At 40.6% G+C, this 24,910-nt stretch overlaps 1 protein-coding gene across 4 annotated transcripts in view; it reads left to right on the top strand.

Annotated features, from left to right (window-relative positions):
* HDAC4 (histone deacetylase 4) overlaps positions 1-24,613 on the top strand; it is a 96,305-nt gene extending 71,692 nt beyond the window's left edge. For all 4 annotated transcript variants that reach the window (XM_083472599.1, XM_083472598.1, XM_083472601.1 and 1 more), the window contains exons 21-26: positions 3,091-3,188; positions 10,253-10,371; positions 12,278-12,411; positions 16,014-16,098; positions 17,716-17,860; positions 19,641-24,613. In XM_083472599.1, the coding sequence (XP_083328725.1) occupies positions 3,091-3,188; positions 10,253-10,371; positions 12,278-12,411; positions 16,014-16,098; positions 17,716-17,860; positions 19,641-19,680 (621 nt within the window). In that variant the 3' untranslated portion in view covers positions 19,681-24,613. The remainder of the gene's footprint in view (positions 1-3,090; positions 3,189-10,252; positions 10,372-12,277; positions 12,412-16,013; positions 16,099-17,715; positions 17,861-19,640) is intronic.
* Positions 24,614-24,910: the final 297 nt, after the last annotated feature.

Here is a 24,910-nt window from a genome sequence, read left to right as displayed (position 1 = left end):
CTATATACCTTTGATTGCCCAGCTGGTATGCAACATTTGTCCATGACAGTGTGTACCTGATAATGGTTGAGACTGCTTGTGTGTGTGCTGCATGAACAGACCTGGGAATTAGGAACCTGCATGCTTTGATAACATGAAGTGGAACTCATTCCCCCATCCACCAGCCTGCAAAAATCCTGTGCATATTTGGAAATTCATGCTGTCTCACGTTCTAAGGTAGAAGGTATTTCACTAATTTCCACAATGACCCCCCTCTGGTCTTGCTGCTGCTGTGATACTCAGGGCTAAGCTTAATGTTGTGTCTGAACAGACAAACCACAGGCCCAGGTTAAGCCATAGGCATAGGCAGCATGATGGCAGCAGGACCACCAAAAGAGTGCAGCAGTTTTCATCTCTCCAGGAACCCATGCACGATGTGCACACTGGGCCTCTGTCTCGCTGATGCCATTCCTTACCCTTCACAGTGCACTACTGTATTTTTGTCATCTCCCGCCAACCAAGTTCAGTCAACCTAAATAGTGCCAAATGCTTGGCTGTACAGCATGAGCTGCAGCTTCATCCTTAGGTTTTGCTGAAGGTGTCCTATTTGTGGAACCACTGTGCACTTAGTCCTAGAGTTGGAAGTCTCTTTGTAATTAAGAACACTGAATGTTTCTGGTACCCCCAAGGTGCACATGTCATGTAAGTACCCAGGAGGCGAGGAACTCGGCTTCTACTCTTAAGGCTTCAGTGACTACGTTAAAGGCATAGAGAGGTAGCCTCCTAGGTGTCGTGCGGCACACAGTCTCCACAGTGCTCACATAGCTTATTTTTCTCCCAATGAACCCAACATATCCAACTGTGAAGTTGAATTTTTTAAACCTTCTGTACTTGAGTTTGACCAAACTGCAGGAGGCAGTAGAAGACAGGAGTGCCTGGCGTGCTCTGGTCCAGGGGGTCACGAAGAGTCGGACACGACTAAACAACAACACAAGCTGAAGTGCAAGTTGAACTTGAGGACATTTTGTAAGAGAAGTGAAACTAAAAGCAAATAGCACCAGAATAAACAATGAGGAAATAGACTAACATTTTGAGAAAAATCATGGTACTGTTATACTTTGTAACATACAGGAATTGATTGTTGAATTGGTGCTGCTTATGGACACCATTTTTTGCAGTGTTCTTATGACGCCAATTCCTTTTCTTTTCTATTTACATTTAAATCAGAAATTTCCTTAACACCACAAATAATTTAAGTAAAAATAGTACATTATAGATCTGTAGTCTTTGCTGGTGTTGTAGCTTGTTAGTGCAATTTTGGTGGGCAGGTTATGTGTGGTGAAGTTTCACTGGGTGGCCTTTTACACTGCACCCCTGTTTCCATTGGCTCCTCACCTGAGTGCACAACCTTGCTGTTTTATTTCTGGTAGCCAAAACTTATAAGAAAGTGCCTATTTCTAGCAGTTGCTGTATGCTGAAGGTATACTTGAATTTCCACAACCCATTTAAGAGAAGCTGTTCTCTCTCAATCTCCACACAGTACTTATAAGGGATTAGCTTGGAGACTATAATCAAAATACACACACAATAAAGGAGACTCTTGCAGAAGATCTTATCATTCTTGTGTGATCTTTAGGTAAAAATCTAAAACAAAAAAGCACACGGCTCCATTGTGCAATTTTATAATAATTGCTTTTGCACACTTTGGGGTTTGTTTAAGTTGTATAGATGCAGAAATACTTGCACACGTGCCCAGAATAGAAAGGACCAGTGAAGAGAGATTGAGGGAAGGGACAAACGCCCCCCCCCCCGATACATCCACTGATATGGATGGCAAGCCGCAGAATAGCAATGAAAAAACATGAAAAAGTGGCCCTGTGGAAGTCAATGTACCAAATAGGCACACAGAAAAATTAGATCTTAGCGACCCTTTGTGATAAAAGGCCTTGACCTGGATGCACCCATAGACAGAGCACATCATGCCAAGGTCATAGGAACTCAGGCAACTGGGATTGGGGGGGGGCAGGAAAAAACCCTGCTCCAAGGCCCAGCTCTCCCACATTCACTTAAGAATGACAGCTCTTAAGATACAGTCTTTGTATTTTTAGCTGGAGACCAGGAGGCATGGTTTCCTCTGATACATGCTTGTGCTATTTTGTTGATTATAAGAGAGTCTTTTGTTATTGCAAATAATCTCAGCCAGTGGCTTCTGGCCCAAAGCAGCAGTGGTGATACTGAGCTCACGGAATCCAGTAAGGAAAATGGGTGCACTTGGATATTAGAACTCCAGGAAACATTTTTGGAAAAGAAGCTGATTCTGCATTTACAATATTTGCGGCAGTTAAGAAGCTACTTCAGTGTACCAATTCCAGAGTCCCCAGCAATTCTGTGTGAACGGCTTTAAAATATGACTGGAACTTTAAACAATTTGGTGGTGTGTTTTTGTTTTTGTAAATGTAATAATATTTTAAAGCTACGAGCATGAGCATATGTTTTTCTTTTAAATGCTAACTAAGGATTAAGGCTGTTTCTGCCTTTCATCCCACTCATTGATCTGGAGAAGAAGAGGTTAAGGGGTGATATGATAGCCATGTTCAAATATATAAAAGGATGTCACATAGAGGAGGGAGAAAGGTTGTTTTCTGCTGCTCCAGAGAAGCGGACACGGAGGAATGGATCCAAACTACAAGAAAGAAGATTCCACCTAAACATTAGGAAGAACTTCCTGACAGTAAGAGCTGTTCGACAGTGGAATTTGCTGCCAAGGAGTTTGGTGGAGTCTCCTACTTTGGAGGTCTTTAAGCAGAGGCTTGACAACCATATGTCAGGAGTGCTCTGGTGGTGTTTCCTGCTTGGCAGGGGGTTGGACTCGATGGCCCTTGTGGTCTCTTCCAACTCTATGATTCTATGATGGCGCAGGAAGCAGTGGATTTTTAAGCAAAATAGAATACCTTCTCAACAACAACTGTTGTGTTACCACACTTTGAATTGTAGGAGCAACATAAAATTATTTGAGATATTGCTGCGGTGATATGGGCAGCCCCCCATGCATGGCAATATTTGCCAGAGGCGTAACCTGCTGCTTTCTTTTCCTCTCCACCCCTTTCTTAGGTTGGCATAGGACCAGGTGCCGGTTTCAATGTTAACATGGCATTTACTGGTGGTCTTGATCCACCCATGGGAGATACAGAATACTTGACGGCTTTCAGGTAATCCTCTCTGATTTTCCTGCCTATATTTCTCCCTAAATGTGCCCTTTGAGTTGTTATATGTGTGTTTGTGTACACACACACACACACCTCTCTTTCTGTGTGTGTTGAGTACCTTGCTGTTCTGAGACCAAGGAATTGAAGCTGACTGCAAGTGGCAAGGTGCTGATGCAATGTGGAAAGACTGGCACATGGACACAGTTCACCAGCACAATATTGATAACCCTCATGCATGCATTCATGTTATAATAATGAATAGGATTCTCTCTCAGACATGAAACACAGTGAAATTGCCATTGTGCATAACTTTGTATAGAAAAGCCATTTTGTACATTTTGCCATTTTATGACACAATTTCCCAAAGTTGTGACCCAGTTCAGATGATCATTCAAGACTTCATAGGCCATGGTTTATGAAACAACCTCAGGTCATTGGCCATTCCAGGCTAGTTGCTGCATGTTGTCTGCTTTAATAGTGCTAATAATAAAAATTGATTTCAGTTGATCTGGATTTACAAGCAAAGCAAATTTCTACCTTATTGTTAGAAGAACAGGAGACAGAGGGTGGTATTCCATGCTAGTCCTCCTCATATGAGACCCATTGAAGTTAATGGGCATGATTAGCTTAGGTTCATTAATTTCAGTGGGTCTACTCTGAGAAGGACTTAATTAAACACAACCAAGAGTAGTAACCAAGAAGGTAGGGAAGCAGAATAGAAAGAATGTCCCCTGCCAGCACAGAACTAATTGCATTTTCATCCATATTTAAATAACTTGTTAATACCTATCTAAATTTGGTTCCACAATGCGTATGTATTCTTTACTTGTTATTCCATCACCTCTGATGGGCCACTTTGGTCTTATTCTGCTGTTTCAGTGAATTCAAGTAAGTAGAGCATTGCTTAATCAAAGAGTTTATAGCCTGATTGGAAGAAGATATTGATGGAATCACAGTTCTCGGTATCATAATTCTATGTATATCCTTTCAAATCTCGTCAAAGGAAATCATAATACACAGCACAGTCTGGAATACATAATTCTTTTACTGAAGTTTTAACTAAGGTCTCTAAAGTAAGAGCTTTCAAGTATCCATGAGCTAAGTAGCTTGCACTATTCAGGTGTCTTTTGTTTTTAAAATGGAGGGTCATAATGTATCGGTTCACTTGAGATACGTGGAATTTTGCTGTACGTCTGTGCTCCGTACATCGTTTAAGTGCTACTCCAGTTTACCTAGATGTGAGCACATCATGCTAAATGGGCAAAGATTGCAGTTAAGCTCATCCTCCTGTGTACTATTGTGCTACATAGTGAACCTATTGCCTGATATGGGGAGCGTTTTAGGAAAGTACTTTCCATGATGTATAGGTATAGATAATACCAGAGGAGTGAATACATTCCCTACCTCTGATTTATAGCATCATATGAGCATTGCAGATCTATGCTTCCCTGTCAGATGGCTGTGATTGTCATGCTCATCTCGAGTCACATGTTAAATGAAGAAGTGTGCAACACTAAATCAAGGTACTGCCATTACTTTCCCTTCAGCAACAAACAGTTGTAAAGACCAGTGGTCGAGTACATGTCTTCACAGCAAACTGTTATGGATCACTTACACAGTGAGTTTTGTTTAGATTATTGTCACTTGAAAAAAATATATTTTAAGCTAGCAATATCCCTCTGTACACAGGGACACATTATTAAAAGATTGCATTTTTATTCTGCATTTTCTCCAAGGATCTCCAGAGAAGAGATATGAACTTGCATCTCCCCAGTCCTTGCTTGGCTTTCTAACCAGCTTTAAACCTCTTTCCATTTGATGGGGCACATATTTGGAAAACAAAGTGAAAAGGGGCATGTCCTGCACATTTCTAGATCATGCTCTGTTGTCTTCTAATTAAGCACTTTTTATTTACTGATGCCTGTAGTTGTTTTGCAGTTTGCATGAGATGCAAGCTTTTACAAGAAGTAAAACTTTTTTGACAACAACTGTGGCATTTACCAGTAGGTAGACTTGCCAACTTTTATTGTTCCCAGGTTTTGTTTTACAGTCGTACCTTGGATCCCAAACGCCTTGTGAATTGAATGTTCTGGCTCCCGTACGCTGCAAACCAGGAAGTGAATGTTCCGGTTTGTGAACGTTCTTTGGAACCCGAATGTCTGACGTGACTTCTGCAGCTTCTGATTGGCGGCAGGAGCTTCCTGCAGTCAATTGGAAGCTTCACTTTGGTTTTGGAAGTCAAATGGACTTCCGGAATGGATTCCGTTCGACATCCGAGGTACCACTGTATTTTGCTAAAACTTATATGAAAAGCTTTACAATTACTTTGAATAACTCTCATCTGTTCCCTTTCTTTTATGGTGATCCCCCACAAAGCATTACTGTGGGGTACTCAAGCCTGCTATACCTGAAAGCTTAGTTCCTGCTTACCGCAAAGCACCACAGAATACAAGCAGTACATAGGAAGTTGTCATATACTGGGTCAGGCCATTGGGTCATCTAGTTCAGCTTTGAGTTTTGAGTTCTGTCCCAGCCCTACCTGAAGATGATGTGGGTTGAGCCTGGGACCTTCTACATGCAAACCAGGTGCTCTGCCTCTGAGTTGAGGCCTTTCTTTAAGAGCTTAATCAATTGCACTAATAGTTCCAGTCTGTTCCTGAGAGCAGATTTTATTGTCCACAACAGGTGACCACTGTCTTCTCAAAAATGTTCAGTACAGATGTCTGTGATGCTCGTGTATTGAATGATGCTGCCACTGGTCCTTGCCACAAAAGAACCCAATGCATTGCCAGTATCCTTTGGGCAATCTCCACCTTTTCTGGTCTCTTTGAATACCTCTAGAGCTTCACCTTACCCTGGTTAAGGAATGAGTTATTCGTAAAAGCCTTCCTGTGGATTTTACTATTGGTGAAGGTGAAGAACTTAAGTACCATCTTGGATAGAGGTGTCGCTGTTGAAGGGCAGACACTCTTGCCCTGTGACTGGCCGTCCACTTCAGCTGGAAAAACCAGGACAGCCCTGAGTTTGGACCAGGGCACTTGCTGGATGCAACTAGCTACTTGTCTCTCAGCTAGATGTGTCCAGTGGCTTCAAAATATTTGGACCTTGTGCCATATTGAATACAGATAACTAGGTGTCAGCATTGCTATATAAAGCATAAGCATGGGAACGCTGCATTCCCATCCAGTTCCCAGCTTCTCCTCCTCGCTTTGCTACAGCTTCCACTTCAGGTGATGAATACAGCCACTCACTGCTGCCCCCTGAACCACCTGGATTGAACTTCTTTTGAAATGTGGATTTACATAGATGTTTTAAAATACATTTTTTCTCCTGGGCTTATAGCTTCTGCTTCTGCTTTGTGGCAGACAGAACTTGCCACTGCATCTCTCTCTCTTCCCAGCTGAAAGAGCAGCTGGGTTAAGGCAAGTGTTGATGCCCCAGATGACAGTGGTACTGGAATGGAGGTGGATGGGGGTGAAGGAGGTGAGAGATGACAGATATGTAAAATGGGAGGGGGGTAAAGATCTAGGAGGTATTTGTATGCTAGAGTCCTCCCCACTTCCACATGATGATAAGAATACACCTTTTGTTCTCCCTGCTGCTCTTGACTGTTGCCAGGGCCTCTCACATTTCCAATTCCACTGCAATTCTAAGTATTTGAATGCAAATATTCCCTGAGAAGAGGCAACAGCTTCAGTCCTCTTAAATGGGCCATAGGCAAACCCAGAGTGAACGGTTGCCTTCTTATCTGTGTTGCCTAGCCTTGACTTTTGCACCACTGCATGAAGCCAGCCTTGAAGAAGGCCACACACTCTGGGCACCCACTGCCCAGCCTGGAATGTCAGCCAGGTGGGCCAGATCACCACTGGCCAAGCTGTCATCCCCCACTCCCTGTGGGGCACAAACCTGGGTCTGCTAGAAAAACGTATGATTGCACACCACATCCATAGAAAACAATTCCAACAGTCCATGCCTATGTGCACACACCTTCAGCCTGGAGGTTATGTTGGAAACCTGTTTAATCTTGTGCCAAGTCCCCCTGCCCCATGATAATAGATTGTCAAGTGGCCTTTGAGGTTCATAACCGGCTGCTTTGAAAAACCTTTTCCTGATTCATTTTAATGTAAAAAGGTTCTTTGAAGTTTACAATTCATAGTCCCCAGAGAGGCAGAAAAGTGAAGGGAATGGGCTGTATCCCCCTCCCCAATCTTATGAGGCAATGCATGCCTTAAAAGCAGCACCTTGCTACTCTGGCCCATTGAATGCCACGTTGCATTTCCAAGGGATCAAACCAAAAGTTGAAGAAAAGATAAGAAAATTAGCCCTAATGAAATCCAGAAGCTACAGGCAGTTTCACTGTGAACTTAGAAACTCAGAATGCAGAACTGAGCTGTAATTCAAACCAGTCCAAATGCAAAATTCAGATGCTTTGAAGTCTTCAGATGAATCAGTGGAGATCCTTTTGAGCTAGGCAAAGATACACATGCCTTCTCTTTAACTCCTAGTATACTTTGTTCATGAAAAGGTAGCTGCCGTCTGTGAAAAATATAAGAAAGAAAATATTCTCTTCAGCTGCAGAATGTCAGAGGAATTACTATATATTCTAATGAAACCAGACACTGTTATGAAACTAGAGGCCTTTGGCTGAAATACTAATGGGTGTCAGTGTGAGAATTCCACTCTCTGCCACTTTACCCATTGTTTCTGGGCAGCAATGAAGTGTAGTCCAGCAACTGTCTGTAAAACTGAAAACATAGACATCATTGCCAGAAGAGCTATTGTATAATAATAACAATAATAATAATAATAATAATAATAATAATAATAATAATAGTTTATTTATACCCCGCCCATCTGGCTGGGTTTCCCCAGCCACTCTGGGTGGCTTCAAACAAAAGATTAAAAATGCATTAAAACTTCAGTCATTAACAACTTCCCTAAACAGGGCTGCCTTCAGATGTCTTATAAATGTCATGTGGTTGTTTATTTCTTTGACATCTGATGGGAGGGCATTCCACAGGGCAGGTACTGTTCCCTGTAACTTCACTTCTTGCAGTGAGGGAACCACTAGAAGGCCCTCAGCGCTAGATCTCAGTGTCCGGGCAGAATGATGGGGGTGGAGACGCTCCTTCAAGTATACTGGGGCGAGGCTGTTTAGGGCTTTAGCACACTTTGAATTGTGCTCAGAAACATACTGGGAACCAATGTAGGTCTTTCAAGACCGGTGTTATGTGGTCTTGGCAGCCACTCCCAGTTACCAGTCTAGCTGCCACATTCTAGATTAGTTGTAGTTTCTGGGTCACCTTCAAAGGAAGCCCCATGTGGAGCATATTGCAGTAGTCCAAGCAAGATAATCCGTGGGCAGGTAGGGTCTCAGCCTGCGTACCAGGTGGAGTTGGCAGACAGCTGCCCTGGACACAGAATTGAACTGCACCTCCATGGACAGCTGTGAGTCCAAAATGACTCCCAGGCTGCGCACCTGGTCGTTCAGGGGCACACTTACCCCATTCAGTACCAGGGAGTCCTCTACACCCGCCCACCCCCTGTCCCCCAAGAACAGTACTTCTGTCTTGTCAGGATTCAACCTCAATTCGTTAACCACCATCCATTCTCCAACCACTTAATCATTGATGTCTCTAAATGGTGTACACGGAATTCCAAACTATAAAAATAAATCCTATAAAAATTAAGCACCATAAAAATTCTTCATAAAACTGAACACTACAGGAATGCTAGCATTCCTCTCAAGATAGGGCAAGTGCCTAATATCTGCATTTTCTGGGGGGGAAATTGACATTTTTGTTCTGACAGCCTGGATAAATGGGTCTTCACCACAATAATCTACTTTGTATGCTTTTAGTTTTCTTTTAAATACATTTGCTGTTTTTGTGTTTTTAAATGTTCTTAATTTTCTTTAGTGTACATCACCTTGAGATGGTTGTTTAGAAGGCTATTACTAAGTCAGTGATGTTGATGATAATCCTCCACCATAGGCAAAGTATCCTTGTTCAAGAACAGCTGTAGTTAGTGCACCAGCTGTAGCTGGTCCAAGGCACTCCTAGCTGCTGAGCCTCAAGTGACAAAGATGGATTGAGGAGCACTCCCAACAAGGAGCCTGTTATTTCAGAGGGAGAGTAGTCCAATCAGGAATAGGCAAATGACTGAACCCCTCATCCACACCACTTCTGTCTTCCTAGGGTTCAAGCTCAGTTTATTAGCCCTCATCCATTACACAACTGTATCCAGAAATGTTCTAGCATACTAATAATACTTTGCCTCAAAACTCCTAATCACCATCCCAGTGGCATTCATTGGCAACAGGATTGTGCCTAGTAGCACACCATAGCACAAGGACCGTGACTCCTTCTCGGAACATGGCCCTGCAGGCAGGACTGGAGCCCCTGTAAAACAGTGCCCCCAATACCCATCCTACAGAAGTGGTCTATCTTAGTGGTATCAAAAGCCACAGGCAGACTGAGAAGCAGCGTCCCATTCTTGATACAAGCTGTCTATCAGGACCGAAATTTAAAATATCTATTTGAAGCTGCAGATTCTTTGTAATGTTTGTTATTTGATACAACAGTGCTTTTCTAAAAGTGTATCACAATTTGAGATGCTTGTCCTTCAGTCTATTCAGATTTGTGTGAATGAAACATGCATTAATTCTCTCCCCACCTTTATGTTACTATATCAAGATTGAAATCACAGAGATTTAACCATGCAGTTAAGTTCTTAAAACCCATAAAATCAATGGGACTCAGGCACTCCCACCTGGTGATTTGGATTACCATCATTAGCCGCAACCTAAAGAAATGTGATGGAACTGTATCATTTTCTATGCAACTGCTCACAGATCTGAAGAACAAGCTACCTTTTACATTGTGGCCCAAACAACTCCAGAAATGCCCTTGTGCACTGTCTGGTTCCCTTTCTAGTCCTTTCTTCCATATTTTGTTCTATATTTTGTGCTAAAAAGCACCCTTGAACAAGATTCTGTCTCGTTGTAGCTGTCCATTCAAGAGCAAGGCATAGTAATGTGCTTTCTATTGTTCCTTTTTTTGTTACAGAACAGTAGTAATGCCTATTGCTAATGAGTTTGCTCCAGATGTTGTGCTGGTATCATCTGGTTTTGATGCAGTGGAAGGTCATCCTGCACCACTTGGAGGATATAATCTGTCAGCAAAATGTAAGTCCCCACAGGCTTAAATTTCAGTGATCTCATTTTCTTTGCAAATTTACCCTGTTATCTATTTGAGTTGTCTGTTTAATAATAACTCACTGTACCTAGACTCTTCCTACACTTGTTAGTTTGGGGAGGGTTTTTTTATAGGCAATATAATATAATTCAATCCAATCACAAACAATGCAAAAACACACTTCCCTGTTATACATAGAATTCAGATTCCTCCTTCTATTTATCTAAACATTATTATCCTACCTCATCAATAGCTGGCAGTAGGTTACAAATGCAATATAAAAAAGACCTCGAAATAGCATAATTAAAAACAGTAAAATGAAATCAGGAACAAAATGCAGTAAAAACAGCTTTAAACCCAAAGACCTATCTAAAAAGGTAGATAGATATGGAATCAGTGCCTTTTTCTAGACCAGGCATAGGCAAACTCCAGCCCTCCAGATGTTTGGGACTACAATGCCCATTATCCCTGACCACTGGTCCTGTTAGCTAGGGATGGTGGGAATTGTAGTCCCAAACATCTGGAGGGCCAGAGTTTGACTATGCCTGTTACAGACCAAAAGGTGCCAGAATGTATCTCCCTCAGAAGACCCACCCCAGAGCCCAAAGAGGATATATATTTGGGGGGTGGTGTCTCCTCACAAGCCAGAGGCAACTTCTGTCAGGCTTCACTTGTGGGGCTACCTCATGGAGGTACGCATGGAGGGTGGGGGTGGGACTTCCTCTTCCTCCCAGGAGAAAGTGGTGGCTTGCCTGCCTGTGAGCCAGAGCAGCCTGGGGGCTTGTTCAGCTGAGGCGTGCCTTTTCTGTGTGTCAGTTTGCAGAAGAGCCTCAGCAAAGCCGTCCTGCACCTCCATCTTGCCTGCCCCTCAGGAGCCGGAAGTGCCAGCGGGGTTTTGCTGAGGCTGGTCAGGTCTCTCTTCTCCTCCCCCCCCCCCAGCTGAGAGGTGCCAGATGCAGTTCCGGTGAGTTCCAGTGGGGGGAAAGCCCTTCTTGTGGTGAATGTGCAAACCATAAGGGCTGAGTGTGCAAACCATAAATTCTTTGGAGGTGTAAAAAGTTTTGGTTGAATCACAAAACACGTTAACAAATAATGGGTTGCAGCCAACAAAAGGATCTCTGGCGGGGAACACTCCTTCTGGGTGGTTTGTCCTACTTTGGTCCTCACCCTACACTCCGCTCTCATCTGTGGCTCCTAGAAGCTGTCAGCTTGTGACGGTGGCCGTAGCCCAGGTAACGGCTTTGACCGGTTGACTAAACCAGGTGAAGGGTAGCCAGTGGGTCTTTAACCCACGTTGAGTTAAGGACCTGTCTTGTGAGGAAGACTTCTGGAGTAAACCCTGAAGAAAAATCTGTACCTGCGGCCTTGTGGGATATCTTCAGGAGAAGAAAAGGCTAAGGAGTAAACCCTACACAGTTCTGGAGTGGAGTCCCTAGAATGTCTGGATGGCATCTTGAATGGCAACTCCAGTAGCCAAGCTGGTGTCCAATATTTTGCTTTGCTTTGCACCACATCAGTGAGACTGGGACGGGAGGTCTTGTACACGCTGGCCAAGCTTGCACCCTGGAGAGGCCACTTTGGTTTTGCAAATGCAGAAGCCAGCAAAGTTGCCCCATTTGCACATGGACTTATGCAGTGGAGGTCCCCCCCCACATCTGTTTTGGCAGTTCCCCCAACCCTCTGGAACAAATTTGGAGTGGGGGGGGGCGTGTTCCATTGTGTAAGTCCTTGTGCACACATGACAACTTAGTTGAATGCAATGCAATATGATTAAATAAGTTTGGTTCTACCAAATACCTTTATAAATAATTTTATTCATTTTTATAATGTTTCCAACTTTATAGAATAAATTAAATCTGTTAATTGTTACCCTTTCTTGCATTCCTTGCATCACAGGCTTTGGGTACCTGACAAAACAGCTCATGGGTCTTGCTGGAGGACGAATCATTTTAGCTCTTGAAGGAGGCCATGACCTAACAGCCATTTGTGATGCGTCTGAAGCGTGCGTTTCTGCTTTGCTAGGAATTGAGGTATTAAAAAAAACCAAAGCAAAGTTGTTATTTATTTTTTATTTATTTTTACACACATACTGTGATATACCATCAGTAGTAGCATCAGTGGTTATAATCTCAATTTGAAACCTATCAGTTTTGTATTGTTATGTATTGGGCAATATTTTCTGTATAAGAACAATAATAAATCATGCTAAAATCCTCAAGTCACTCGCACTACACTTGTCCTATTAAAATCTCGATAATGAGAAGTCTGGAAAATCTAGTTGATTTCTGCAGTCGAGAAATACGTTTGGACACTGGAGTTGCCCTGACATTTTCCTCTCCTTTTACTGGCCCCCTACTACTGTTTCCTGCTGCATGGGCGTAGCCAGGATTTCTGTTGGGGTGGGGCAGCTGAGCTTATTTTTTAGGGGAGCCACAGAAGGTATTCAGCTTTTTTAGCAAATAAAAGTTCAGATAGCATAGCTTCTGCCGGGGAGTTGGGGGTTGGGAGAGGCTTCTGCTGGGAGGGCAGAACCTCAAATAATTAAGTACTTTCAATGCTTTTCCATAATGTTTGTGGATCTAGGGGGCGCAGCTGCCCTCCTGCCGCTCCTCGGCTACACCCATGTCCGGCTGCAGTTCTTTGCTCTTTTCCCTATTGGAGTGTACGGCAGCTATATGAGAGAAGCTCAAGGGATACCCTCAGAGACCCAAATAAACAACCTATTTGGGAATAACTGTGGAAGAATGACTTTGTATTTATCCTACAGATGATTATGTCAACCATGATCGGCTCCAGAGTTGAGGATGCCCTTGGCAAGGTCCAGTGGGCCCCTGGGGGACATACTTATAACTACACTCATATTTTTCATACGTCCCAAAATGCCGCGCTCCCAAACCTCCGGGTCATCACATTCTGGGGAAATAATGACGGCCACAATGGCAGTCATGATCAGTAATGGGCCTCAACAGCTGCTTGAGCAGGCTTCCTCAACCTCGGCCCACCAGATGTTTTGAGACTACAATTCCCATCATCCCTGACCACTGGTCCTGCTAGCTAGGGATCATGGGATTTGAAGGCCAAAAACATCTGGAGGGCTGATGAGGTTGAGGAAGCCTGTGCTTGAGGATACCAAATGGTGCTGTTAGGTCTCTTTGGCTGAAAAGCCAAATAAATATATATTATAAAGAGATCACATTTTGTTACCTTTAGAGACTATAATCAGTTATAATTTCTGTTTTAATTCAACCAAAATTGAAAACTGAGCTATATTTCAACATATATATCCCTGACCACTGGGATACACACACACACACACACACACACACACACACACACACACACATGTACACATATGTCTGAAACCTGATGCTTGAGGTCCCAACAACTGAGATGCAGGAGCATGTTCTAGTCCTAATATTTTCCTTTTTAACTGTCAAAATTTAAACTGAAAATTAAAGTATCAGAAATTCTCACATACTTTTATGCAGCTTTACAGTGGTGCCCCGCAAGACGAAATTAATTCGTTCCGCAAGTTTTGGCGTCTAGCGAATTTTTCGTCTTGCGAATCACGAAATCCCATAGGAATGCATTGAAAATCAATTAATGCGTTCCTATGGTCAAAAAAAGTCCAAACAAAGCCAAATTTGGTACAACAACAGTTTATTAACTGCTCTTTAAAGTCACACATACTGTAAAGAGCAGTTCAAAAATTGAAGGGAAAATAAATTAACTTTATAAACAAAACATGTCTTTGTTTTTAGACAAAGGAAACAAAGTCGCGAGATGTTTTCGTCTTGCGAAACAAGCCCATAGGGAAATTCGTCTTGCGAGGCAAATCGAAAACGGAAAAACCTTTCGTCTAGCGAGTTTTTTGTCTTGCGAGGCATTCGTCTTGCGAGGTACCACTGTAGTTACTTATGTTGTCAAAAGGTTGGCAACAGCAAACGGGCTTTACGTACATGTCTAAGTTTTTGTATTTGAACTGCATTTTGAACTGCAAAGTGGAGAAATGAGTAATTAGGTATGCTTTATTTTCCTAGTCACATTTCTGGCTAACTTCTACCACACAGCAGCATACTCTGATTGGTGCGAAGAACAAGTAATCTAATATACTTGTAGAAGATTTCACTGAAAGCACCACAGTCTATCTTAGTATTGCTGCCTTATGGTGTGCATGCTACCTTAGCTTTTTGTAGCTTCGTGAAAATTCCATTTTCAGTTTAACATATTTAAGCCATAAAAGGTTGATGGTCAGGGAAGTAACAGTCACTTCAGATTACAAACAAGTACAAGATATTATGAAGTTGCCCATGCGTTGGTAAAATTATGTGCAAATCTACATCTTGTCCGCAGACAATTCTGCATGCTTGAGATAAACTCTGAGCACATGGATCTCACTTGGGAAAGAAATGAATGTCACTAATTCATATTATTGTGAAAATATGTAGCAGAGGTATGAGGACACCATGCAACGACAATTATTGTCTGCACCAGTGGTGAAAATATGTACATTTATGTAATTCTAAGCAACTATAAAACCCATTCATTGAGGGTTCTCCAAAAACTAAACAAAGGTCAAGGCTTCAATCAATACTTGGAACTGAAAAAAGAATTTTCTCTTTGATCTGAATGGCTGACCCAGTTTGGCTGTGACCAAGTTGCAATGGAGAAATTGTGTACGCGCCTCAGTCCTCATAGAGCATGGGACAACTCTCACATTTGAATTTTTTCCTAGACATACTATTTTCGGTGACTTCTCTAAATCTGAGAATAGTCATGACAGACAAATTAGTTCAAGATATATCATTTTTTCAGGGATATAAGAGAAATTCATCTACCACAAACAAAATACCATATTTGTTTTAAAATATTTAAATGACTATATTTATATGTTAAATAAAGAGACCACCTTAACATCATCCAAACATGGGCAAAGAGCAAAGAATTTAGCTCAGTAGGAGTCAATATTTGAATTTTAGAAGCCTTAAAATGTGCTGAAGAGTCAGAGTGTCATACTTAAAGTTCTTAAATCCTTCACTTTGGGAAAGTTATTTGTCCCTAGAGTATGCCATTTTCGAATATGGTCGGGTTCATTCATTTGTGATAGAAGACTGTCAAAATAAGGTCCCATTTGGAAAATTTCAAAGAATATTAAGACATTAGAAGTGCCAAGTGAAAGGCTGCTTCACGTTGCCAAATATAAATGAGAAGCCACCACTACTAGACTGCTGAAGGTGGCCGCAGAACTGCATTTAAAAACAAGCAGATAATTAGAACATCTTTTCTTTCAGAGTTCTTTTCTGTAAAGGGTTAGAGGCAACAGCATTTTTTGAGGGAATGGGAAAGAAGCAGCAATTATAGATTATAGATTATAGTGAGGCAGCAAAGGGCAGGGCACTGCCCCTCTCGAACGTTGTGTCCTGCTTTCAGAAAGAAACTAGGAATGGAAGAACTGCATTTTATCCTTGTAGGACTTGGTAGGACAGGCTTGTAGGAAGTGGTGAGTAGTCAGTAGTGTTAATGGCCAGACAGTAAGCATAACTGGTTATGTAGAAGTCTATAACAACTGTTGAAATAATACTTATTTTTTAAAATTCAGTTAATCTAAAGTGCACGTTTTTAATCATTTCAGCTTGATCCTATTCCTGAAAAGGTATTACAGCAGAGAGCAAATGCTAATGCAGTACATTCCATTGAGAAAGTCATTGAAATACACAGTGAGTACCTGGGAGCAGTCACGGCTATTCCACAGTTAAACAGAGTTCCTGATTTCATCTGTTTAAAGTGAAGCTATGTAGTTCCATTAACTCAAATAATAAACCACAACTTCAACTTGCTTGCAGACTGCTTTACACTAAGAAAATCTATGGAGATGTAAAATAATTCTGAAAGAAATTATATTAAATGTTTCATCATATAAAATCAGAAGGGTTATTCTACAAGCACCCAAAGGCAAAGAGTAAACTATTAGAACTAACAAAATCAATTAAAAACATAATATACACAAGTAAGAATCAAAATGCATATTATAATAGAAAGGCCCCAAAGTTTCAATTCTAAAAAATGCAAATAGCAAAGATAGCTGGAGAATGAAACTGTAATGAGGCAAATAAATTGTCAGGAGTTCAGTATCTGATCTTGGAAAAAGGAAACATGGTGGAAAAATGAGGTGGAGAGTGCAGATTATTTTGAATTTGTCTCATAAATCACTTCTTTTGGAATGGGCTAACTGGTTACTTGCCAGCCACTTCACTTTATGTTACTTATGCATATGGTTGCACGGTTAAAGTGCATCTTGCGCATGCTGCCTCACAGCCATATTGATTATAATTTTTGATAGATGGTGAGCTTTTAATTGTATTTTGTATGGATGGATGTGTTTTGTATTGTAAATTGTAATCTACGATAAGATCACTTGTGATTAGGAGTGGGATATAAGTTGTAGAAATAAATATTTTAAAACTTTAAGCCTATTGATTTTTTTTGCCTTTGACCAGCTTTCAACATGTGGGCAGGACAATCACCTGGCATCATGATGTCAGGTGGTGGGCAGGTGTGTTGTCTGGCCCACCTGTCCACTTGCAGCACTTCCCAAGCACCTGGCAGCCAGCTTGTTGAGCGCCTGGGAACCCCAGCACAAAAGACTGTCCAGCAAAACACCAAACGCAGGGCTGACAAAGCTGTTTTCCGCAAGCCAGCTGTGTGCTTGAGTTCTCCCAAGGGAAGCTGTAGCCAGTGCTACAGGGTTGACTCACTTCCCAAGTGGTGATGGGCAGGGATTTCAGTCATTCCATTCTGCAAAAAAATTCCGCAAGGGAAGCTCAGTGGTGCAGCTGATCCAGCCATGTCTGTCCCTGCCCCACATGTGCCCGGATCTCACATATCAGGTTGAATGTGGGACAGCCGGGTGAAGTCTAAGGAAAACAGTCTCACAGCATGGGTGTAGCCAGAATTTTTGTTAGGGGGGCAGGCTTTTGTTAGGGGGGGCATAACCTCAGATTTGTATTGCTTTTTATTGATTTAGGGGGGCAGCTGCCCTCCCTGCCCCCCCCCCCCGGCTACACCCATGTTTCACAGGCCAAATCAGGACCCTTGGCATGCCAAATCTGGCCTGCAGGCCAGAGGTTCCCCACCCTACTCCAGTCCCAACATCCTATTGTTTCCCCTGTGTGAGCCTCTTTGGGTAGGACCTGTTAAACCTTTGTAAAATGGTATGTACATTGATGGTGCTATGTCAGTAGTAGTGATAATGGTTGGGCTTTTTCTGTAGCTGTACTAAAAGCAGTGGGCAGTAGTGGATTGCCTAATGGCATATCATTTTTTATTTCCTCTAGGTAAGTACTGGCACTCACTCCAGCGCTATTCCTCAACAGTCAGCTATTCTTTGATAGACGCACAGAAGTGTGAGAACGAAGAAGCAGAAACTGTAACAGCTATGGCATCATTATCAGTGGGGGTCAAGCCACCACATGACAAAAAGTGAGCTTTCCATCTGCTTATATCTAAAACTGGTATTTTAGGCAAAAAGTGGGAAATTAGGTAGCTGCAGGTGAAGCACATTAGGCTTCAGCATAGTGTCCTGATTTGAAGAAAAACAAAAAAGGGTTGGGTTCAGCAAGGAGAAAAATAAAATTCAGTGCAATACTTTGAAAAGACTTGTTTGCTGGTAAAATGTATTAGCTTCAAGCTGCAGCAGGATTGATTTATGTTTAATACTAGAAGTACATCAATTGATCATTGCCTGTACAACTGCATGAGTGCACATCACCACAACCCGGAAGTGGTCAGAAAATGGGGCAGGATTATGCGTGCTCACCGACATGCGTGGGGGTCCGGAACACAACGGTTTTGAATAATTGAACAGTGAAACCAACTGCTTATCATAATGTGAAATATTCCTCTATAGATTCTAAAGCTGCTCTCAGGTCTTCCATCAAGTGGGTCTAGAAAATTGTATTTATCCGGGAAGTCCTTTCTAATATTAAAGTACTTTTATTTTGTGGCCTTCAAAATTTGAAGAACCACCATGCATTTTTCAAGGCTGAGTGCTTTGTAGCTTAATAATGTTGAATGGAGGTGGAAAGCAAACATCACCCTGATTCTTTATTAAAGTTGGGAAGCCAGATTTATCTCCAGAAGTTCCCAACTGATTATTATAAATATAACAGAGTAATCCAAAGGGGATGGAGAGGGTTTGAAGGAAGGTGGATCTGCCCAATCCAAAGCTGTTCTAGACTCAGTCATGGCGAAAGTAGGAGCAACATTTTCCTCTTCATTTTGCTTAGGTTTTTGGGCTAACTGCGGGTTGGTTTTTTAAAATTGTCCTTCTCATTAAGACCGCTGAGAAGGAAAATTGCTATGCCAGGAAAGCTCCAGAATGCCTCATTTTTGCCCTCTGTTGTTGAATGATTAGTGGCAGAGGAGGAGCAAGCAGTGGACATTTTCATGTCAAGAACTCCTGCTCTACTCATGAATATCCCCCTCTACCTACAGAGACACAGCGTGATGGCCTAAAGAAACCCTGATGGCAGTGCCAAATTTACATACAGACTGAGTGGGCTGCAGCCCAGGGCCTCATAATCTAGGGGGCCTTGTCCTCTTTCCAGTTATTTTAAAAAAAAAAAAATCAGGCAGATTTTACTAACTAGGCCCTGATGCTTAGTAACATTAAACGCATGACGTATGAGTCTATGACTGCTTAACACAGGTGGATACATGCTGTTTAGTAAAGTTCATGGAGGCTAAAGCTACTCAGAATCAAATTACAAAGTCAGCTGTGAAGTATTTCAAGTGTTCAGATCACTGTCGATCATTATAGTGTGAAAACACAAGTGTCTTTTATATCATTGTGCATCACAAAAAAAATTTAATTTGACTTCTTGTGAAAGTAATGAGTAAGCAATTCGAAAGTGATACAGATGTAACTGATTCCCCAATGAATGTTCTGTGTGAATTTCTTCATTCCCTACTTTTGTAAACTTATTAAAAGTTATAAATTTATAAACTATCATTTTATCAGGGCTAAAATTTCAGTAATACTCTACTTTCATTGAGTAGATAAAGAAGAGAATGAGGTTTTGTTTCTTATGATCAGATGCTATTAAGTTTGACCTCCCCAAGTCCTGCCTAGGTCTTTAAGCTGAAGAAGGTAAATCTGCAAACAGTCTATCCCGTCACAAGGAGCCTTGTGGACGCTTGCTTGCTCTGTACCTCCGCCTGCTTCCTTCTTTTTGACTCCTCTCAATGCGTTTCTTTCCAGGCCAGACGAGGAGCCCATGGAAGAAGACCCTCCCCTGTAGCAGGCATCTTTGAGGCTGGAGTTCTCCTGTTTGTTCGTCTTGTCCTGAAGCTCTGCCAAGAAGCTTTCTCTTGTTACTCCTGCATCCTGTCATGGTTTTCTTCCAGACTACAGAAAGGCAGCCATGCGTAAAAGAAAGCTAAATCTCTCTGTATCTGTACAGAATATGCTTGCGGAAAAGAAAAAGTGCAGGTGAAGAGCAGGAATATTAAAGACATATGCGCTGAGCGTTCTTCCTCTTTTCCTAAATGGAAGTTTGAGAGGCAAGAAGCCAGTGAAGTATTTGGCAAAGTTGCCAACTTTTTAAAAAGAAAGAAATCAAAGATTAAACACAGATATGACAACTTTCATTTAAAACTGGTGCTTAAAGTTTGATTATCCTCTGTTCAGACCACTCAGACCATATTGTAGTTTTGTGTTTTATGTTTTATTTTTGTGGCTCTTGCCTACCTGTGATCCAGACACTCTCTTCAAAACCCAAACAATATGAGAAGTCTTTTTTTTTCCTTTATATGAAGGGTGAAAAGAGAACTAAGCTTTTTTTATACCTAATATACATGCAGACAGACTATATATGTGTGGCGAGGAAGAACGTAAACCAAGGAAGAAAGCCCAGAAAGGGGATTGGCTTTAGCATCTCCAAAGCCATCTGAAGAGTTTGTGCCTTTAAAAAAAAGATTGGATTGATTTTGGGCAGCTGGTTTTTTCTGACGTTTTGATGAACAATGCCTTAAAGAAAAGAACTCTGCAGTGATTCTTCTGGAAGGGCGGGCAGCTGAGAACTGCAATCAGCAAGAAAGGCTCTAGGATTTCTGCTGGCAAGTAATGGCCGGAGCTTCTCCCAAACAGTTGACAAGTTTGGATTTTGTTTTGTTTTCTTTTCTTTTATTGCTGTTTAAAATGAAAATTAAGGTAGTTGCCAGTAATGTGGCAAATACTGTTGGGTTTCTAAAATTCAATGATTGATTAAAAAATCCCAACATCTTCTCCTACACATTATGTATAACCATTTTAACTATCAATTTGGTTGTAAAAGCATGCGTCAGATACAACTGCAAATTTTAAAAAATTGGAATGCTTTTTATTAAAAGCAACTAGCATGATATACTGCTTAATATTTTAGGTATAATTATATAAATGTATATGTATAATGTATATTCCAAATGTATTCCAAGCTTAGAAATGCGACTCTTACAAATTATTGATAAAATATTTATAATGCATTTATACAAAATATATAAATAAATGCAGATTACAATGGTAGCCATTGGAAGTTCCCTTGCAAAAGATTTATTTGTGAATTGGAGTGTAAGGGTTTTTAGAAAAGGGATCTTGTTTGAAACTTGACCATTTTCAAACTGTAGTTTGGAATGCTTTCAGAATGCCAACATTTTAGCCGCTAGGCAACTACCCTAACATCACTATTTTAATTTAAGATTTTTAATTTTGATCTTCTTTTAACAAAATGAGTTTTTTAGTAAATATGTATTTGCTGTTGCTTTATTTTATATTGGTTTTTCCAAAAATCCTTAAAACAGCCTTATTGCATGAATTTTCATTTTATTTTCCATTGGACAGCTGTGTTTCTAAACAGTAACCATTTTCTTGACCTGTGTCACTTTCCACACTGGAGTTTTATTTGTGTTTGGCCTTTCGCACCATCAAGAGTTTTCATGGTCATGTGGGACAGTTGCAAATGGTTAGGCTTTGTTTTTAGAAAGCCCTTTTCACAAAAGGAAGGATCCCAAGGTCTTTTTTATATCAGGAAACTGATTGTATATTTTATCAGTTCTGCAGTCATAGTTGCTATGCTACATTTAAAAAAATAAGGAGCTTTCTTAACCTTAAAAATATATTAATATTACAAAGAGCGATGTATCCTATATCCTCAGTATAGAGTGTGACAAGGATTATTAAAGGCATTAATAAATTTAGTGACCATGTTGAAGGTCTGCCAAACTCTCATGCAGTTAATGCTAACACATACACACAGAACTTTTCTTAAACCACTCTGGTTGAGTTAGTCCTCTAAAAGACTATTTCACAGTGAATCGTAATATTAATATCTTCTTTTTGGCTGGGAGACTGCTAATCTTGGTCACTATTTCCTATCCCCCCAATTGCCTTTTGAGGTGAAGGGAGTTGACCCTCAGAATAAGTAACTAAACTTTTAGTGGTGAAATTAGATATCTGGAGGAGACTGAATTCATGTGTTCTTTTTCAAGCAGTGTAGGATATTACATGCCCCTCATCCGAATAACCAGTGGTATTTTCCTTTTTTAATATTTTTGTTATGATAACTGACAGGTTCACTTTGTAGTAACTTATTTTCTGGTTCTGAAAAGTTTTGGTTTTCTTCATTCCATTAAAATCAGAATTGTGAGAATTTAATTATAAATCCGACTGAGTGCTGGAGAGAGTTTGAGGTTTTTATTTAATGCTTGATATGCAATTTTTAAGACACACTACAATATTTGAGTTATTGCTAACCCAAATACGTGCAAATTGATGAATACTTTTTGGCATTAGAATTGCCGAGAGCATACTCTAAGAGTAAAGTTTGACAGTAAAGATAAAATGTATATTTTATAAAATGACTACCTTGCTGCTGTGATCTTTAAAGATTTTTGCTGTGGAATCATCTGATTTCATATTTTGTTAGTTTAGCCCTTTATGACTGTTGATAAAAGTGATGCATCCACAATTACTTCAGTCTAAAATACATTTTATTTTCAACACCACTCTACATGTTTTCAAAATACTTACTGTATTTACATGAGTCTAATGCGCCATGAAATTTAACGCGCACCTCAATTTTCAAAACCTTGCAACCAAAAAAGTATTTGCTGGCGACTGTAAATGCAGCATCAAATCTAATACGCGCCCTAATTTTCGCAATGTAATTTGGCCAGAAAAGGTGCACATTACATTCGAGTAAATACGGTACTTTTTCATTGCAAGAAATTGCTGGTACACACAACTCAACGGTGTTGACATGTTGGCCTGGAGTATTTGGTAACTGCTCTCAATGTTGTTAATTTTAGGACTCTTACTTTGTTTCTTACAAACAAGTGTTGCTACATCATTGCCTTTCTAAAGTCACAAACTATTTTGTTATACTTCAGTCTGTTCCATAATCCAGAATTCTGAGATCTTTTTAAAATTGCCGTTGCCTAACCTTGCTCCAGTAGCACAAGGCAAACAATGAGCATCGTGGCTGTTGGGAAGGTACCACCGTAGCCTTGTTCCCCCCACTTAACATGGACCTGCTTGTGAGCCCTGTGGCTAAACTAAGAATCCAAGCTGATTTGGGCAACATGCCTATGCTTCCCACATTTTTATAGACTATGAACATATGAGGTACCTGAGTTCCACCAGCAAGATACTCGAGGCTTTTGCTAACTCAGCCTCCAAGGTATTGGGTGGCTTATTACAACTCTTCTCTTGTAGCAATTTAGAAACAAAGGAATATCTTGAAGCTGTATTACCCAGAAGCAAGACCCAGGTTGTAGTACAAAGTACTAATCGTTGAGTATTTGGGGTTTATTTTACTTTCAGTACACAAACATTCCTTTTTATTAGTCATGTACTCATTCCATTCTTCCTTTTGTAAACTTTTGGGCCCACATTTTATGGGCATTGATATATATATATAAATATATATATATATACATAAAAATATATATATGAATATATTTTTTTAAGTTTCCTACACCTTGAGGTTGCATGGTCTGTTAGGTTGGCATGTCTTTATATTGTATACAGATTTTGCACGCCACCCGTGGCAGCTTTGGAAAGAGAAATCCCCTCTAATGGCATTAGCAACAGATAAACTGTTGGGGTGTTTTCTGTCATGCAAATTAAAGTGAGGAGCATGAAGGGGGAGAAGTTTGTCTTACTGAACTTATTAAGGACCTGTGCTTTTTATTGTAAAATTTTAAAAATACAAAGGACTACTTAAACATTTGTCATTTTAAGAGAAAAAAATATCTAGCACTTGTGACAAACCAATAATAGAGTTTATTGTATTTATGTGGAAATAATGTTCTAGGGGAAACTGTACAGAACACACAAGTAACTGCCTGTGTCATTTTTCTTTAAGGGGGGAGGAGTTTTTTGTTTTTGTTTTTCATTTAGGCAGGAAAGGGATAAGGCAGGCACAAACATATGCCAACTTCTTTTTATATTAATGCTCAGATAAAAATGTCAAGAACTTTTAAGAGTTAACTCTTCAGCACAGCTGTGTTAACATTTTTATTTTGAAAGATGTATCAATAGATTTCACTTTTAAGCAGTGATGTGCAAACACTGTGGTTTCAAACAAACTTTATATCAGCAGGAAATGAAGTTTCTTCATAGTGATAGTTGAGCTTCACCGTGTATTTGATATTGATGAAAAATCCTATTGATAGAAAGAAAAAATAGGAAAAACAAAGAATCTAACACTTCTGGTGCTCTACATTGGAGATGCTATGTATATGGGATGGAAATCTATTCACCCAAGAGCTTATTACAAATATGTAGTACCAAAAGTTGTAACTCTTATTATATTCTGCTTTATACCTATACATGCTCAGTATGTTGTCACCATTGGTAGCAGCTACCAGTTTATTCTGTAATTTAGACACAGTTTCACTCTTAACTGTATGAACCCTTTAAGTGATGGTAGCATATTCTTTGTACTTCAATTTTCTTACCACCTTTTTCCTTTACTTGGTGGGGTTGAAGGTTTTGGGTTATTTTTCCTAGCTCTATATATCTCTCTCTCATTCCTGTTTTTGTTGTTTTGTTTCACTTGTTTTTTACTGGCCAATGGTGTCTTTCTCTGACAATACCAACTTCACTTTCAACTTTAATAGAAGTCCAGTATTTTGTACCACATTATGACAACTTGTTATTCTTGTGGTGTAAATAAAAAGATAAAGTGAATTATAGTACCATCTCTGTTGCAGTTGCTGATCTTCATATCTCTTGTCTTCCGTTGTTTGACTCATTCTTGTACTCCTACACTAGCGTTGCCGTCTCCTGACTATGACTTGGAGATCTGGCATATGTTGCCTTCAGAGCTCTGGAGCAGAAAAGCTTCTGCAGATACGTCTCTCTAAAGAAGCAAGCCTATGTCAAGGCTTTGTTCTAGTGAGGGGAAGACTTGTTTCTGGATTGCACAATTTCAGACAGCAAGTTGGGGCTCACATGACTGAATACACCTAACAAACCTACCACCACCCAAA

The sequence above is a fragment of the Podarcis liolepis genome (genome assembly GCF_965112155.1).
Source record: "Podarcis liolepis genome assembly, chromosome: 1".
NCBI lineage: Eukaryota > Metazoa > Chordata > Lepidosauria > Squamata > Lacertidae > Podarcis > Podarcis liolepis.
This window is presented reverse-complemented; position numbering and strand designations above follow the sequence as displayed.